The following is a 19076-nucleotide window of genomic DNA, read 5'->3' as shown; positions in this document are numbered from 1 at the left end:
CAGCGGTTTGAATCCCCGTGACGGGGTGAGCTCCTGTTGTTCAGTCTCTGCTCCTGTCAACCTAGCAGTTCAAAAGCATGTCAAGTGCAAGTAGATAAATAGGTACCGCTCTGGTGGGAAGGTAAATGGCATTTCCATGCGCTGCTCTGGTTCGCCAGAAGTGGCTTAGTCATGCTGGCCACATGAGCCGGAAGCTGTCTGCGGACAAACGCCGGCTCCCTCGGCCTATAGAGCGAGATGAGCGCGCAACCCCAGAGTCGTCTGCGACTGGACCTAATGGTCAGGGGTCCCTTTACCTTTACCTTGGGCCCATTAATTTCAAAGGGTCTGTTCTGAGTAAAGCTAAGATGGCTACAGACCATTTATTTGTCTGTTTATTTAAAAACAAACTGCATGAGAATTTGTTTTTAAATATGCGTTTCTCAACAGATTTCCTCTCAAACTTTTCTAAACACATTTCACCCTAACATACAGGTTGGTACTCTCCTTAAGCCCCAAAATTGTGTTGCAAAAGTTGGAGTAGTGCGACATCTGAAAGACAGCTACATTCTGCTCCGTACAAAGCATGGCAGGGGGAGGTTTGAGAAATAACCCAGCTTAGTGGCAGAGCTTCTGCTTTGCCTACAGAAGGTCCCAGGTTCCATCTCTGACATCTCTAGGGAGGGCTGAGAAGGACCCCGTTCTGAAATCCTAGCTAAATGCTTCCGGTCAGTGTAGACAATACTGGTCTCCATACGCCAACCGTCTGACACTGTATAAGGAAGCTTTCTATGTTCCCAAATCCTTTCCCCCCATTGTTATGGTGCTGACCCAAATGCCTCCTTCTCAACTCAGTGGTTGCTTTTAGCCCAAAGCACGTTGTGAGACCTGATCATGGATCTCCCACTCCAGGTCTGGTTTGAGTAGCAGACTCTCTGAATGCAGTTCATCTGCACTTGCCCTGCCCAAGCGAGGGCTGCCTGGGTTTCTGCTCTACTTACTTTATCCTATAACGCTTTGCCAAGATCCTTTCCTCTCCTTTATCCACCCGACCCTGCCCTTCCCCACCTCACCTTGATGTGAAAGCTGGCCAGGGAGATGTTTGGCCGCCCCGTGGCACACCGGAACTTCAGCTGCTGGTCTGCCAGGGACTCGGCATATCGCTCCTGCCGGTGAGGCCGACTGCTGAGCACCACCTCGCGCTTCTGAAAGGCCGTGCAGCTCAGGCCCACATAGCTGTCTGGCTTGATCAGGTAGGCCTCGAAAGCGATGTTCCTCGTGTTCTGCCAAAGCAAAGGTACCCGACTTGTGAGACCTGGGATGCCTCCCAGGGAGCGATGGGCAAAGCTGTCCTTTCCACTTTCCCTTGTCTTAAGCTTAGTTCTTCCCATCCATTTGCAATTTATTTATATACTTATTTTTTAAAGCCCTCCCGAAAGTTCATCGCATTTTGGTGCGCCTTTTTCTGAATATAACGGCATGTTTGTATGCAATTTTGCCTAAGACTCACATATCTGCACAGTGATTTTCTCCAATATAACGCATTTTCTGTGCATTATTTTCACTAATATACCCATTTCTATGCATGCTTTACCCCAATATGTGCAATTTTTTTTGGGGGGGGTAGACATTACTTGGTGGGACAGCTGCATTGCAAAAGTGCAAATTTTGAGGAAGGCGGTGTTTCGGTTTTCATATTGTTTCAGGAAGTGTGAATAAGGTAAATTCTCATTTAAATCGTATTTCTCCCCCATTTTTTACTCCCAGGTAAAGAGTATCATTGTTAGGCATGGTGGCACAGATCCACACTCTTGTGTCCGTCCGTCCCCCCTGTTAACTTGCAACTACCCCTTTTGTCTCAATATGAATATTTCTTACTACCCACACCTTAATATTATTCCTCCGATTGATTCGTTCCAAGTTCAACAAGTCCCTTAATAAATTGCCCTGCAGTGACCTCCTCCATCCCTCATTCCCTTGCTCTCTCCAAGCGTAGCTGGTGGTACCAGTCGCCATTTCAAGTTCCCACAATACTACCGTGGCCGCTCCAAGGCACTGTGGGAAATTCAAAATGGCAGGCAGCTCCCAGATAAGTCCATGGACAGGTTGCTGGATGGGTAACTGAGCTGACTGTCAGCACTGGTGAGCCCTGTCAAAGTGCTTGGTCCCCAGCAGCTGCCCAAGAATACTGGGTGTGTCCGTGCCGCCCGTGTTCCTTAGTTCCAAACAGCCCAAAACCCTCCCCTCCCCATCTGAACATCTCTCGGTGTGACCTACCACGGCTATGTACTGAGAACTGGTGCTGAGAGTGTAGGCGGCAATCTTCTCTAGAGAGCGGACGATGCTGGTGCAAGCCTTGTCCTCAATCTGAGCCATCCACAGAACGTGGTCGTCCACTAGCATCATGTTGCTGGCCATCTCCACAATGACGTCCGTGAGCTGCGGGAAGGCAGACAAGGGTGAGATCTTCCAAGGCATTGCTGGGAAAACCCCAGGGCTGCAGCAAAAGAGATGATTTAAATCAGGGACGGAGAACCTGCGGCCATTCAGATGTTGCTGGATTTCAGCTCCCAGCATTCTTGTGCCATGCTGCCTGGGGTTGGTGGGGCTAGGAGTCCATCAGCGTCTGAAGGCAGTGATAGAAACTAGGGTAGAAAAGCTAGGAGCCAAATGGCTTCTGGGACCTGGGTTGTGGGCGCCAAAACAGAATGTCTAGTGGCCACTGGCGGGATGGGGGACGGGGAGATCAGCAACACTTTTTATTTATTATTTTGATAAGCATGAATTAATATGCAATTCACATAAGCGACACATCGTTAATATCACATTTTAAGCAGAAATGTTTAATTTGGTGTTTACAATAAAAATACAGTGGTACCTCAGATTACAGATGCTTCAGGTTACAGACTCCGCTAACCCAGAAATAGTACCTCGGGTTAAGAACTTTGCTTCAGGATGAGAACAGAAATCGTGCAGCAGCAGCGGGAGGCCCCATTAGCTAAAGTGGTACCTCAGGTTAAGAACAGTTTCAGGTTAAGAACGGACCTCCAGAACGAATTAAGTTCTTAACCCGAGGTATCACTGTATTGGTACCATACTTCAGCTCAAAACACTCTACTCTTTATTGTTAAACTCCTTAACATATTGTCTATCCTTAAGATATACTATGAGGCTTCAAAACACATACATTTCAGTAATCCTTGAGTGTCAGCCAGGCACACACAAAAATGGCACCCAGACTTTTTGAGGTGCTCGCTAATGGAGAATCTTTAGGCGCAAAATGCGCCTGATGCCCTGCTAATTTCGAAGCCTGTCTAGAGGACCTCAGCTTCCCCACCCTGCTTTAAATGCAAAGAGCGCTCTGGACAATGCACAGGACATGGAAGCGACACCCCATCCACCCAGCATTAGAACCCTGCTCAATCTTGGTCCAGACTCCTGTTCTTAAAGAGACCAGGTGGCTTTAAGAAGCCTGCAAGCGAGGCCTGAGCACAACCTGGCATTCCCAACAACTTTGTGCTGTGAGGCATCAGGGCCTTGTCCACTATTGCTTCCAATCCACCACTACGGAAAGAGGAATGCAAATGGATAAAATTGATGGTAATTGCAGCCAGATAGGTTATAGCAAGTAAATGGAAAAATCCAGAAGAGCTAGGGGTGAACCAATGGGGGGGGGGGAACTGAATAATATTATAATTTTAGAATATCTAACTGTGAAGATACACAGAATGAAAGGGTTTAAGGTCAGTGAGAAATAGGAGGATTGGTTTGAGAAGATACTGAATTATTTGGGTAGGTTTGAACAATTTGGGGCAATTAAAATGTTAAAAGTTAAATAAACCTTGTGGAGGGAGGAGTGTTAAGGTATATGGAAGTGTACATATGGTTGATTTGAATATGTTATTATTGAATATTGTTGAATATGTATATTATTGAATATTGCATACCTAATGTATCAGCCGCTTGGGGGGTTTCACTGTTTGTGTTTTGGTGGTTTTTAAAAAACAAATATAATATATATAAAAAAACCACTATGGGCCTGTGGCTCTGAGAATAATAATAATAATAATAATAATAATTATTATTATTATTATTATTATTATTATTAGTTTATTTATTTTACCCCACTCATCTGACTGCGTTTTCCCAGCCACTCTGCTTCCAACCAGGTATAAAGAAACACACCAAAATATCAAAGCTTCCCAAAACAGGGCTGCCTTCAAATGTCTTCTGAAAGTCATATGATTATTTATCTCCTTGCCATCTGACAGGAGGACGTTCCACAGGGAGGGGGCCACCACCGAAAAGGCCTTCTGTCTGGTTCCCTGTAACTTCGCTTCTCACAGTGAGGGAACCACTGTGAGAGGACCTCAGTGTCTGGGCAAGATGATGGGTGCGGAGACGCTCCTTCGGATATACTGGGCTGAGGCCGTTTAAGGCTTTGAAGGTCTGCATCAACAATTTGAATTGTGCTCAGAAACGTACTGGGAACCAGCATAGACTGGTTTTATATGGTCCCAGCGGCTGCTCCCAGTCACCAGTCTAACTGCCACATTCTGGATTAGTTGCAGTTTCCACATCACCTTCAAAGGTAGCCCCATGTGGAAGGTTTCTGTCTAGGGAATCCTCTGTGTTTTGAGGCACAGAGGAAAAGACAACAGGAATCGCAGGCAAGCAGCTTGCTCCCTGCATTGCATTTGGGAAAAGCAAAGAACGTAGGAATGCTGTTACACATGACTCAGTTAAAACAGTTGAATCTCTTCCACATATAATGTTCAACTGTCCCCTACATAGCATAGCCAGGACTAAATTCTTGAGTCCTGCTTTACTGCGCTTGGTTGGCAGGTCTGTTGAGTCACATGCCGCACTGCTTTTGCAGGATACAGATCCTTCTGTAACTCTGCAGGTGGCGAGATTCCTGAATGCGGTTATCTCACACACAAAAACCACCAAAAAACAACAACAACAACAAAAACTAATCGGACAGTTATGATGAGAGTGCATAATGGATCTCGTCTCCAGTTTTCCTTTTTCTGTGAACCGCCCCTTGGATCTTTCCGGGCCCCAAGCTGTTATTTGTCACTGCTCAATGACCCACCCTTGCATCGTGGTGTTCACCTTCTGTTGTTAGATATATGGGTCTTTATGCTTCTGTGCTCTTATGTTCGTACATACTTGATGGGCTAATAGTCGTATAAATAAAGAATTGAAAATTGAATTGAATCTGACTCAGTTACCTGCTTAATCTGGTCCACGTAACCAGTGAACTTCTCAATCATCTGGGAAACGTAGATGACATCCATCATGTCCGAGAAATTTGCCGCCTCGGCTGTGTAGACACGCAGCTGGTGTGCCAGGGTCAGGGCGTTGGAGGCGTTGATGGGCATCTGGGAGCACAGAAAAGGGGTTGGGCCCCATGTCAACATAGTGCTTGATACATAAAATAAGAGAGGTAGCCCAGGTGTTATGCTCAGCGGCAAAGCACCTGCTCTGCAGGAAGGTCCCAGGTTCTACCCCTAGTGCCTCCACCCAGGACTGGGAATACCCCCTGCCTGAAACCCTGGAGAGCTGCTGCCAGTCAGAGCAGGGTATATAAGACAATATTGCAGGGCCTCCACATTTGCTTCTCTGGGCCAGGCCAACCACTCCTAACAGAGAAAAGGACATTGAAGGCATGGCTGGCTGGGAGCTGGCATAGCCATGCCAACTGTGCAGCTGCAAGGGAGGGCAGGGCAAGCCCCTGGCAATGACAGGGGAACCCCACGAAGCAACCCACCAGCACAAAGGTGTAGAGGACACGGGTGATATCGTTGGTGTACAAGCAGTGGGAATAGTCCCCTTCCTCCCAGTGGCCTGTGCGGTCACAGCGCCTCCACGCTTGCTTCTCCAAGCCGGGCCCCCCGTTCCCAGAGGCGAAGGGGTACTGCAGACATGACTGGTAGGCGGTGATGCCAGCCAAGGTGCGTGGCCACCTGCGGGCAGGGGGGAGAGAGGCATGTCATGAATTCTACTCAATATGATCCAGAGCAGAACTCCAACGTATCGTTAGCAGAGTAAAAAACTTAAACACATTGCAGAATTCCAAAAAAATAGACCAGAGGCAATTGCATTTCATCCAGCAGAGCTTAGTGCTACTGAAGGCAAATGAGCATAATGGTCACAAATCCAATACATTCAGGATTGGCCCTGTCCATAAGAAATCCAGTTGCAGCAGACTTAACTTAAACTTACAGTAACTTATACAGTTATACCTCGGGTTGAAGTAACTTCAGGTTAAGCATTTTCGGGTTGCGCTCCACGGCGACCCAGAAGTAACAGAGTGTGTTACTTCAGGGTTTTGCCGCTCGCGCATGTGCAGACGGTCAAAATGATGTCACGCACATGCACGGAGGCAGCAAATTGCAACCCGCAAACGCGGGTTGCATTCGCTTCAGGATTCGAATGGGGCTCTGGAACGGATCCCATTCGCATCCAGAGGTACCACTGTAATAAGTATAAACCTTAACGCTAAGCATCCTATCTACAGAACACCACACCAGAAGGAAAAGAGATAGAAACAGAAAGTGAAACCCAGGCTCCTTCTGGCCTTACTATTATAGTCAGCATGACCTTGACAGAAAGAGATAAGAGAACAAGTTTAAACCAGCTGTACTCTGCTTCTCAGAAGGAATAACCCAAACATCATGAACCTTCTGCTTGTTTCTTTCACGCAGATAAGCTTCCAGAACCCTCTTGAACTAATTAGAATAGGAAAGACCTCAACACATCAGACTTTCTGTACCAAGAAATGCAAACTGACAAGGTGGCCATTTGGAGGGAGTGCTTCTGTAATGGGAAGCCCATTGGGTGACTTGTTTGGAGGGGAGGCAGGAGGAGATTGCGCAGGAGGAGTTGAAGGGAGCATGAGATGACAGCAGGGATGGGGAAGGGTGTGACTTGATGGTTGGGAGACCAGGAGGGTGGAGGGAACAGGGGACTAGCTGGGTACCGATGGGTTCAGGAAAGCTCTTTCCAACCTGATGTTCTCCAGGCGTCGCTAGGCTGCAACTCCTGTTATCCCTGACCATTGGCAATGCCAGCCGGGGCTGATGTGAGTGGACAGCCAGAACATCTGGAGGGCACCAGAGACAGAACCCTGCTGGATTTGACCAAAGGCCCAACTAGTCCTTTTCACTGGCTAGATGCCTATGAGAAGTACATTCCTCTTATGGCTGAACCACTCTGTTTGGATGCTCCCCTGAATTTTAAAATAATAATTCAACATATGGGGTGGGTGGGGATAAGAGAGCGAGCTACAGATCCTTCTCCCCCTCCACATTAACTTTCCATGTGTAAGATGGTTGGTGGCTGTTGGCTCTTTATGGGAGATGTGCTCAACTGTACGGTTCCCCCGTCCACAGTCTGAGGACCTTTCCACACAGCCAGGTAGTTGTGGATTCCGTGCTGCTCATACAGGAATGCTTTTGCCCACAGCTCCATGAGGTCTTCTTCATCAATATACCACCCCATATTAACCGCTACCCTTCTGAACCATATTTACCATTTCCACTGGCTTTTTTCTGTACCGGATTTTCCATGTGAAACAGCAAATCCAGATTAAATGGGGAAATTAATATGGGATGCCCTATTCGTTGAGAAAGTCAACCTGTAGGTGCTACACAAAACTCACACGCACAAGCAGCAAGGGAGGTGCAGTGGCCACACAAGGAAGGGTCTCCTCGGTGGTGGCTCCCTGGTGGGGAATGATCTCCCTAGGGAGGCACGACAGGTGCCATCACTATCTGCATTTAGGTGCCAGGCAAAAAACAATTATTTTGCCCAAGCTTTTGACCTTTCACTCTTTTCTTTCTTTCTTTCTTTCTTTCTTTCTTTCTTTCTTTCTTTCTGGGGGTGGCTTGAGTTGGATCTCCTCTTTTATAAATATTACCATGGGGTGTTTAAGGTTGTTTCTACTCTTGCATTTATACTTTGTTTTGATGTTTGTTTCTGTAAGACATCTTCTGTTTACCTTTGTGAAAAAGTGACTTATTATCATTATTATTACCACCACCACCATCATCAACAATTCCACAGGAAAGTTCTGTGCAATTGCCCTGAATCTCCCACATATATCTCCCCCTTGCCCTTTAAGAGAGGGCTATAGCTATGCTATATGCAGAAGGTCCCAGATTAAGTCTCTGGCATCTCCAGGTTTAGCTGCGGGAAACCCCTGGAGAGCTACTGCCAGTCAGTGTAGCCAGTACTGAGCCAGTTGGACCAATAGTCTGACTCTAACTTGATATAAAGCAGCTTCCTATGGCAGGGATTCTCTTTCCTGCCTCTCCTCGTCCGCATTTGGAATAAAAATACTGGTCAGGCTGCTCCCTGATAAATATCACACAGAGTAAACGAAGGGAAGAATGGGGGCATTGCAAGCCAGTGAGCATCAAGGAAGGAGACCCCCGCTGCCTGCAACTGAATGAGAGGGTGGGGTTGGGAGAACAGGGAAAGGGATAAGGGATTGTGCCTCTAAACAGGATGAGGCCCCGTGATGGGAGGGGGGGTGACTTTCATGCTGTGCCACAGGGTTTGAAACAGAGAAGAAAAAATGTCTGATGCCAAATGTTTTATGGAGTAATTTATTTGCCTCCCTGGAACACTCTGCTTGGTCCAGCTGCTTCAACATCTGGCTTGCAAAACTCTTCCTATGCCTTCTCCCTCCCATGCCGGCGGGAACAGCTGGATGCAGGCATAAGGCTGTCACATGGCTCCATCCACACACACCAGACGCAGACATGATACAGCACACCCCTTGGGCTGCCTCTGCAAAGACAAACCCAGTTCCTCCTTTGGTTCTCGCAGCCTATTGCCCCAGAACAAAACTGGCTATTGCGGTTGAAAGCAAGCTCAACCCAGGAGAACCCTAGGCTGTGTACACACCAAAACCTTGAAGTGTGTGGCTTCTCCTGAAGAACCATGGGAACTGTAGTTCCAGCACCCTTAGCAAACTACTGTTCCCAGGATTTTTTTTTAGGGGGAAGCAGTGTGCTTGATGTGTGCTTTAAATGTAAAGTGCGGGCTGCAAAAATGTTTATGCCCTCTTCCACCATCACCGTGGTCTCTGTCTCCTGCCGTTAACTCCATTCGATTAGGAAATACCAGAGGCAGGAGCAGGAATGGAAAGAGGCAGTGGCTTGTATCTCATCCTCTGTTTGTTGCAATCAGCTCTGTTTGCCTTCCACTACAGTTCAGCTTCCGCTAAAACATCTTCACCTCACTATCTGCAATGGCTAAAAGTGATGTAATTGATTTCAATGAACGTCAACAGAAGAGAAATGTGAAAAAAAAATGCCATTTTTCCCAGACTGGAAAAAAAATACTCCAATGGCGAATACTGCTCATAATGGCTTGCATGATTTACATTTCTGACGTCCGAAGAACGTGCAAATTGAGGGAATTTCTGCTCCCTGCTGGACTTCTCCAATATTTCCGGGCAGGGGATGCAATCTCAGGTCATCTCATCTGCTTTGGTCCTTTAAGCTCTCTTTTTGGTCCCAGGCAAGAGAGGACCAAACAATGAGGACATCTAAACCATTTCTCATCCATTCTGGGATTTAATCAGTTTCCAAGTTTTCCAATGGGATGGGAATCCTTCTGCTCTCTCCCACCCCTTCCAAATGCCTGCAGAGCTGCAAAGCTCTTCTGTGCTTTCCTAGGGTGTTGCATTTGTGTCACACACTGGAAGGATCAGGGGTTTTGGGTGCTGCTCTTCCTTGCCTCTAACCCCAGGCCATATCCTGCTCATGCAGAGTGTGGAGGCGGAAGGGGCCGGGATGGGGGGGGGGGTTGGAGGGAGAGAAGACAGGCCCGCTGTTAATTTAAGCCACATTGACTGCGCAGTAATTTATATTCCATCAAGACCCTGCCAAGGTTACAGCGGGCTCCATAAGCCTTTTTTCTCTTGCCAGAGAAATTCCAACACCTCTGCTTCTGGAGCCTGTCTGCGCTGCCAGAGCCGGGCCTCTCTCGGACAGCCTCCCTCGCAAAGGACCCTTAATCATTCCCAGATCCCGGTTGCCAGAGAGATCCTCAAGCCCATCCCCTCCCTCCCCTTCCCTCTGTGCAAGAGGGGCTCTGGGAGAGCAGGGATCAGGCATCCCAGGGCTGCCTGCCCCCTAGCCGAACCCTCCCGCTCAAAGGGAGCTGGAGACATGGGACCCTACGGGGCCAAGAGGCAGCAGGGATGGCAAAGAGCAAATGAATTCTCCAGTGGCGTAGCGTGGGTTGTCAGCACCCGGGGCAAGGCAAGTAATTTGCACCCCCTAACCCGTGGATTTGCGCTCCCTAACCCGTGGATTTGCGCACCCTAACCCTAACCCCCAGATGTTGTGCCCGGTGCGGCCGGCCCCCCTGCACCCCCCACACTACGCCACTGGAATTCTCCCATCCTTGCCAACAGACAGCACATCTGTGGAAGCCCACCTGGCAAGCACTGGAATGGGTAGGGGAAAGCTGCAGCTAAGTGGCATAGCAGCTGCCTTGAATGCAGACCGTCCCAGATACAACCCCCACTATCCCCAGGCAGGAATGGGAGAGCTTCCTGCCAGAAACCCTTGAGAGCTTCTGCCACTCTGTGTAGACAGTACTGAGATAGATAGGGGAATGGCCTGACTCCTATAAGGCAGCTTCTTGCGCTTCTGCGGAAGGGATTCCCAGCTCTTTTCTGATGTGGTCGGCACAGCAAGAAATAAACAAAGCAATGACCTCCACCCCTTTCCCCAGCAAGTCCAATGCATCAAGCAAGAAACAAAGACTTTTTAAAAGTTATCCTATTATTATTTTTTTGTTACGCTGGCTTTCCTTGCAACTCCACGAGGAAGACAGGAGAGGGCAGACGAGAGAAAGCCCAACAATATTAATTTAAGCAGTTCCTGCTTGCAGCCTTCTTAAGGAAATCAGCCCTGGGTGCTCACGAAGGACAGATCCTGAAGCTGAGGCTCCAATACTTTGGCCACCTCATGAGAAGAAAAGACTCCCTGGAAAAGACCCTGATGTTGGGAAAGATAGAGGCTTATTTCTCTTGGGAGAAAAGCAATGACAAACCTAGACAGCATCTTAAAAAGCAGAGACATCACCTTGCTGACAAAGGTCCGTATAGTTAAAGCCATGGTTTTCCCAGTAGTGATGTATGAAGTGAGAGCTGGACCATAAAGAAAGCTGATCGCCGAAGAATTGATGCTTTTGAATTATGGTGCTGGAGGAGACTCTTGAGAGTCCCATGGACTGCAAGAAGATCAAACCTCTCCATTCTGAAGGAAATCAGCCCTGAGTGCTCACTGGAAGGACAGATCGTGAAGCTGAGGCTCCAATACTTTGGCCACCTCATGAGAAGAGAAGACTCCCTGGAAAAGACCCTGATGTTGGGAAAGATGGAGGACACAAGGAGAAGGGGACGACAGAGGACGAGATGGTTGGACAGTGCTCTCGAAGCTACCAGCATGAGTTTGAGCAAACTGTAGGAGGCAGTGGAAGACAGGAGTGCCTGGCATGCTCTGATCCATGGGGTCATGAAGAGTCGGACATGACTAAACGACTAAACAACAACAAGAACAACAGCTTGCAGCCTAGGAAATCACCCTGCCATAGTACCCCTTGCACATTACAGAAGGGCGAAGTTCTAGCTTCTAAGTAATGGCAATACTGCTAGGAACCAGCCTGGTATTTCAGAGGTTGGGATCATAATAGTAAATCTGTTTGTCATTCAGCCACAACTTTTATTCTTCTTTTGAAAGTTTCCTAAAACAGGGCTCATTGCATAGCCCTACATTATATAGAGTTAAAAAGGATCTCCCCTGCAATGGTACTTTGGACTACATCAGCCCTGGCAGTTGCCTCGGCCACCATGCAAACACACCAGGTGAGATACCAGTTCTCCACATTTGATTTAGCGCATCCCTTCTTTCGTCCATCATGCAATCATGAGGTCTAGAAACCTGACTTAAAAATAACAGCAATGGAAGCTGGTGTTCCTTACACACAGTCTCATGGAACCGGGTCCAGCACATATCAGCCTGGCTCGCTCCAAGTCTTAACTCAGGCCCTGCCATTCCAAGGCCCTCTCTGGTCCAGATCCCCATAGACTCTCCTACCTGAAGTCTCCACGGTTGTTGGTGACGCGCTCGGCTGGGCAGTATGAGGCTGATGTCTCCAGAACAACTATTTCGACCTTCTTGCTAACGTTGCCCTGAGCAGTGGAGATGGTGCACTCCCAATTGCCGCTGGCTGAGACATGGATGTTGGACAGGATCAGCTCGCTGGGGACAGACAGGGCTTTTAGAAACCATACAAGACTGAATGGTTGATAGCTTTTAGGAGACAGGTATGAGGGATTTCGCAACTTTTAAATCCCAAAAATGAGGGGTGCTAAGAAGCTATAACGTGACTTAGGAATTCAAAAGGCTTAGTATAATTAATATAATTTAGCCTTGCTTGGTAAGTAAAACGTGTGTAAAATCACGCAGAAATAATTAAAAATGATTGTCAGGTACTTGCAGTTATATATTAATATTATTTTTTATTATTTGCTTTTAGCATTGTTAGCATTACCTGACATTTTCTGAATGTAAAATTAAAATTCTTTGGTTTTTTGAAAGCAGTTTCTGTGCTTTTTCATCAAAACATAGACTTACCAAGCTACATGTTGTCCAATCACAAAAATGATATCAGATTTGAATTCCTCACACTCAAAAGAAATATATATTTTTAATACCCCTCACTGAAGAAATGTGCAAAAATTAGGTTTCACCCCCTAAAATGCAGGAGAATAACTTTCTATCTACTTTTGGTCCAAATTTCTAACGTTTCTTTCACACTGTAGAACCTGTTGTATTCTGGAACTGTGGCTTTTTGATCAATATGCCATGCCAATTTAGCTTTTTCATCAATAAGCTGCCATGTCATGCTAAAGTTACTGTAAAATGGCAGGGAAGAACTGTATGCTGGGATACCACCCCAAATTGAGTCATGTGAAATTACAATGCGAAACTCCCACAACTTTCCAAGTTAACAAGGTTGCAAATTGATTTTTTTCCCCTGGAAACAATTAACACAGAAATGAGTGCTAAACATCTTCTAGATTCCACTAGATTTCCAGGAACGGCTTTAATATCATGTGAAAGATCACATAAAATGTGGAAATTATCAGGTGAGAAAACAACAGGAAAACAGAATTAAGTGCTATCTGAATACAGTCTAACTTAGTCTGCAATTAAACCAAAGCATATGGAACTGAACCAATGCAGCTTGACACATGAAAATAAATATATTAAGATACAGGAATTAAAAATGGCATATAAATTCAGCCAAAATGTACTGCGGCTCCTTAAAGAGTAGGGATGGGAGAGAAACTCAATTCAGTTTGCATTTAAAGGCAAAACTACTGTTTTTGTGTTTTCTGAAAAAATGTGTGTACTGAAAACACAGCCATCCTTTGAAACTTGCACTTATCCAAATGTTTCAATGCAGCTCTCCAGTCAAGTAAGGCGGTAAAAAACGCATATACTGGGGTAAAGTATGCATGAAAATTAATATACAGCATATGATTGAAAATAACATACAAAAATGCATGATATTAGGGGGTATTGCTTGCTGAAATTAGTCTAAACCACATACAAAAATGTTTTATTAGGAGAAATTCACACTAATATGCTGACAAATTTCCACGAGGATTTTTATTTTTTTAAGTCACAAATAGTTGTGGAAATGTGGAGAACTGGATTTAAGACTGGGAATGTTAGAAACATGAAGAACTGAAATAGAGAGATTTGTCCACCCCTCTTAAAGGTTAACAAATTTATTATGGCACAGCTTTTCATGGATTCAAGCCCATGAAGCCTTGCATCTGATAATGATAGCTTATGCCATGATAAATTTGTTAGCAAGTCTCTCAGGTGCCTCAGGAACCCTTTTGATTGCTTTTTGCTTTGTTGTAAGCGACAAACTTTTTCGTAGCAAACGTATTTGTTGCAAGAGGCGAAGTTTTTTGTCTGCTGCAAGAGACAAACACTTTACCCTTCTGGGAACAACAACACGTTAAAATAGTGTGATTAGCTGTGATACCTCTGTTGCAGGGACTTGGGTTAGATAGCCGTTGGGTCCCTTCCAACACTACAGTTCTATGATTCAAAATATTCTGAAAAGCTTGTGAGATTTTTTATTTGGTTAAAAAAAAGAAAGAAAGAAAAAGAAAAAAGGAATTACTTGGCACAGAAATGATCACAATGTTGGTAGCAAGTGGTTCTCCCCAGTGCCAGATTTACATATAAGCTAAACAAGCTATAGCTTAGGGCCCCACTCTCTTGGGGGCCCCCAAAAAAATTAAAGGGAAAAAACCTGGATGTACATTTCCAAAATATAAGATAAAAATAAAAATAAAATAAAACCTACATACAGCAACAGTGTTTTGTGTTGTGTAGGCTCCTATTTGTTATGTGCAAATGGCTTGAGATACCTATTAGCTCCATAAATTACCATATAGCATATATTCAACACGAAAAACGGCGACAATTTGTTGTTGGCGAAGGACAGCTGGACATATAAAGGGCCCTGTTACCTTCAGCAGCTTAGGACCTCATCAAACCTAAATCCGGCCCTGGGGAGTGATACCCAAAAAATGAGGTGCTGAAATTGAGAATATTCTCTCTTGATTCTTTGCCTGTTACCTGTCTAACCATGGATGGGATTAGACTTCCATGCAACCTGTCAAACCCTGAACTGCTTATTTGTCCTGATCTGTATCCTTCCCAAGGGACTTTGGGAATTACAGCTCACCTCTCAATAGAGTTGCAATTCCCAGCACCCTTCACAAACTACAGTTCCCATGATGCTTGTGGGGAAGCCATGTGTTTTAACTGTATGGTGCAGATGTGAAGTTTCTCCCTTTCCCCAAGGCAGCAAAGCCCCCGTACCTCGTGATGAAGGTGCAATCGTGGACGAGGCTCTCCTCCAGGATGATGCCGTTCCGTTCATCCCCCTGCACCAAGGCACGGTTGTGGTACCACAAAATGTGTGTGCTGTTGTCCAGGTAGCTGGCTGTGCACTGGAAAGGGAGGCGATCGCCTTGGAAGACCACTTGCCGTAAGGAGGGGATCAGCAGGTGGGTGTGCAGCTCTGGGCTCCCTTCTGTGGGAGGGAGAGCGAGATCCCACTCAGGTTGTGTAGGCAGGGAGGGAAGGGTGCTGAGACCAAGACGGTCCCAGGCCCTGCCACACAAAGATGCCAACTTGCACACAGGTGCCTCTAACACAGTTATATCTTGCACTTAAGGTGGAAAAGTGATAATCAGAAGTTTACATAAAGGAAAGCTCATTTAGGCAACCAATTATAATTACATAGACTGAGCAAATTTCCCTCTGCTTCTGTCAGCTATAGAGAGTGTTATGTACTGAGCTGAATCCTAGAACAATAGAATCCAGAATGCAGCCGTCTGATTGGTCCGCAGGAGCCACCCAATCCAGCTCCAGGTGGAAGTGAATCAGTGACCTGATTGGCCTGCAGGAGCAGCCAATCAGGCTTCTGGAGGAGGTGAATCCGCAACCTGATTGGCCTACAGGAGCAGCCTGGAATTAGCCAATCACGCGGGGCCCATTGTGTAAATAATGTATATATAGTTAGACATTTGGGGGGAAAGTTTCATTCATTGCTACTATGAGCTGAATAAAGAGCATGAAATTCACACTCGACTGCAAGAAAAATACTATTTAGAAAGGGAAGCCAAGGGGTGCCCAAAGTGCCACAACGAGGACTGAGCATGAACTGAGCTTGCTCTGTTACGGCAGGATGCTGCCTGTTTTCAGGGTCGGAAGGAAAGCGGGATGGTGTGTTCTGCAAGACGATGTGGCTGGCGAGCTGGATCAGGGCCACTCCCACCCTGCACAGGTTCCTGCCGGTCCCACTAGTAAATAAACACACCCTGCCCGTCCAGCCGGGGGCCTCACCGCAGCGCATCTGGCTTTCCCGGATGTTGCGTAGCAGCTTCCCATGCAGGCTGCCAGGGTAGATGCACAGCGTCTTGTCGGAGATCTGGACAGAGCGGTTTTTGGACCAGGCTGAGACCCAGCGCATGTTGCAGTCGCACGTCAGGTATTCGGTGGCAAAGTCACTGGAAGGGAAGGAACAGAACCACATGCTGGGATTAAGCAGAATTGTTGTGTGGGGAAAGGGGTTGTAGAAGACAAGAAGAGGAGGCCTATGTAAAGAGCTCTGTGTGGAGTGAACTCTTCTACCTCAAAGACTGGATGGGTAGCATACAGTCATACCTCTTGTTACATTTGGTTCAGGTTACGTCTTTTCATGTTGTGTCCCGCGGCAACTCGGAAGTACCAGAAAGGGTTACTTTCGGATTTCGCCGCTCGCGCGTGCGCAGATGCACAAAATGACATCACGCGCATGCGCAGAAGCAGCAAATTGCAACCCGTGCGTGCACAGACACGGGTTGCGTTCCTTTCAGGTTGCAAATGGGGCTCCGGAATGGATCCTGTTTGCAACCAGAGGTACCACTGTATTCTGCTTTCAGATTTCCAACCTCGTCCAACCAGAATTTGTGTATGTTTGTGTGCGCTTTTCTTTGATGAATGCTTTTGGGGGCATTGGGGAGGGGGAGGGTTGAGAACTGCATCGCAGAATTTTGATAGGTGTGAACCTTGAAGGGAAGCTGTGTTTTGCCTTGTGTATTAGCCTGCGAAGCATGAACTGTGGAGATATGCATTAAAATGAGAACGACCGTAAATGGATTTTTCCCCACCCCTTCCCTACTTTGGTGTTGATAATGGCTCTAAGAAATGGCAAGTAAGGAAGCTCTTCCAGTTTTAGCACCTAATTGGCACTGCCAGTGGTGCCCACACATCGGCTGCTGAACCATCTTGTCTCTCTCCCTCCTGGTAAGTTGTTTATGTTTCAATTACTCTGTTTTTCAGGTTTTTATATTTTGCAAACTGCTTAGAAGCCAGCTCTGGTATTAAGTGGCATAATATTTAAGTAATCATAATAAAATGGCTATGAAGAATTCTCTTCCCCCTGTGTTGTATTCGCAACATTTTAGACATGTGCTGCTTTCTCCTAGCTAGCGCCTCCATTGCCATTATGAAAATGGGTTTAGGCGCCCATCAGTTTACCATTGTACTACCAATAGGGGTGATTCTGCTTCACAGGAAAGCTGAGCAACCATCTATGGCAACACAGTTCAAAAGGTGTCCACCACAGTGGAGGCAACACATGAGTTCAGGCTCTCATGCTCCACTGCTTGCAGAAGCTGAAAGCATGTCCCCATGACCTCAGAGACAACCACAAGAGGTTCAGAGGAACACCCTCATCTTGCATGGGGAAGGGGGGGGTGCTCTCATCCTCTCAGCCCCACCCTGCGTAGGACAGCAAAATAGCATGATCTGGCACCAGCCATGACTCACATTCAACCCAATCCCAGCACCAACTGTTTAAGATGAAACTCAGTTGCCTCTTCCCTGCCTGCCCCTTCTTTCAACATGAAGGAGATGATATACTCACAGAACTTTCAGAGACAGCAGCTCATCAAAGACCCCACTCTGGATGCTGGAGAAAATATTTCCTGACATATTCCTGTGGAAGAGGAGAATGAACAAGTCGTTTGAGTGGGCCAGAGTTGGCCAAGCATGCTCTTTCACTTGATGGCATGATGGGAACATGATTTCTGTTACAGTGTTGGTGTTTGCATGTTCTGGACAGGGATAGCCTAGTTCTGCTCACCTCAAGGTTAGATTACTGTGATGTGTTATATGTGGGGCTGCCTTTGAAGACAGTTCTGACACTGCAGCTAGTGCAGAATTTGTGGACTGGCAAAAGGAGGACCGATCAAATAACAACGATCCTAGCACAACAGCTTTGGCTGCCAGTTCATTTCCAGACTCAATTCAAAGGGCTGCTTTTGACCAATAAAGGACCTTAATACCATAGGGACTGCTTCTCCCCACATGAGCCTAGCCAAGCCCTGAGTTCATCATCTGAGGCCCTTCTTCATGTGCCCTTTCTGACGGAGCTGCAGAACATGGCAACATCAGAATGGGCCTTTTAGTGGTGGCTCCTTGGCTGCGAAATGTTCTTCCAAAACTGCCACCATCATTACCAGTTTTGAATAACCAGGGCATTCCTGTTCACCCAAACATCTGGGGCTTGATTGAGTCACAGGGTATGATTATATCCAAGCTTGAATTGGTGTTCCATTTTTGTGGGGTGGGGTAGGATTTATTCTTTTTATGCTATTGCAAGATGAATGCTTCTAGTTAATTAATGTTTTTTAATTCATTTTTATATATTTGCTAAATTTTGTATTATGTATGCTTTTATAATAGTAAGTTGCTTTGAGGCATAACATGTGTTTTATCATATGGGCCGTAGCTTGGAATTGCTGGTCACCATCCTCTTTGAAAGGAAGTCTTCCTCATAAGCAGCAATTCAGTGTTGTCTGGCTCAATGCAACCAAAGAGTCAAGAACCTAAGAAGAGCCCTGTTGGTTCAGGCGAAAGGCCCACCTAGTCTACCATCCTTGTTCTCACAGTGACCAACCAGATGTCTGTTGAATCAGGACCTGAGCACAGCAGCACTCACCCCACCTGGGATTCCCAGCAACTCGTATTCCTAGACCCACTGCCTCCGACAGCAGAGTGAGAACATAGACATTGCAGCTAGCAGTTATAATAGAAGACCAAAGCACAACATTTTGCAACTTGCATGGACGGGAGGTATATCTATGACAGCAGGGGTAGACAACATGGTGCCCTCCAGATGTTGTTGAACTCCAACTCTCATCGACCCTAGAAAATATGTGGTCGGAGATTATGGTCACTGTAGTCCAGCAACAACTGGAGTGCACAAAGCTGGCCACTTCTGCTTGGCAGCCAAGGAATCGGTCTGCTGAGCAAAGATTCAGTCACTAACACAAATGCGGAAGACTTTGGGCCAAAGGACGCCCCCCCCACGAATACTCACAAGCGGATGAGGCTAACCAATCCCTGGAAGATGCCGGAGCTGAGACACCCAATGCGGTTGTTGGAGAGGTCCCTGTTGAATAAACAGAGGAGGCAAAAGAG

At 46.5% G+C, this 19076-nt stretch overlaps 1 protein-coding gene across 1 annotated transcript in view; it reads right to left on the bottom strand.

Annotated features, from left to right (window-relative positions):
- ADGRA2 (adhesion G protein-coupled receptor A2) overlaps positions 1 to 19076 on the bottom strand; it is a 115065-nt gene that overhangs the window by 12236 nt on the left and 83753 nt on the right. The window contains exons 4-12 of the mRNA XM_083713441.1: positions 18976 to 19047; positions 17518 to 17589; positions 15954 to 16117; positions 14925 to 15138; positions 12108 to 12272; positions 5756 to 5951; positions 5217 to 5366; positions 2257 to 2418; positions 1053 to 1262 (exon numbers count right to left, since the gene is read on the bottom strand). Coding sequence (XP_083569567.1) covers positions 1053 to 1262; positions 2257 to 2418; positions 5217 to 5366; positions 5756 to 5951; positions 12108 to 12272; positions 14925 to 15138; positions 15954 to 16117; positions 17518 to 17589; positions 18976 to 19047 — 1405 coding nt within the window. The remainder of the gene's footprint in view (positions 1 to 1052; positions 1263 to 2256; positions 2419 to 5216; positions 5367 to 5755; positions 5952 to 12107; positions 12273 to 14924; positions 15139 to 15953; positions 16118 to 17517; positions 17590 to 18975; positions 19048 to 19076) is intronic.

This window comes from Podarcis gaigeae, assembly GCF_964106915.1.
Source record: "Podarcis gaigeae genome assembly, chromosome: 15".
Classification (NCBI taxonomy): domain Eukaryota; kingdom Metazoa; phylum Chordata; class Lepidosauria; order Squamata; family Lacertidae; genus Podarcis; species Podarcis gaigeae.
This window is presented reverse-complemented; position numbering and strand designations above follow the sequence as displayed.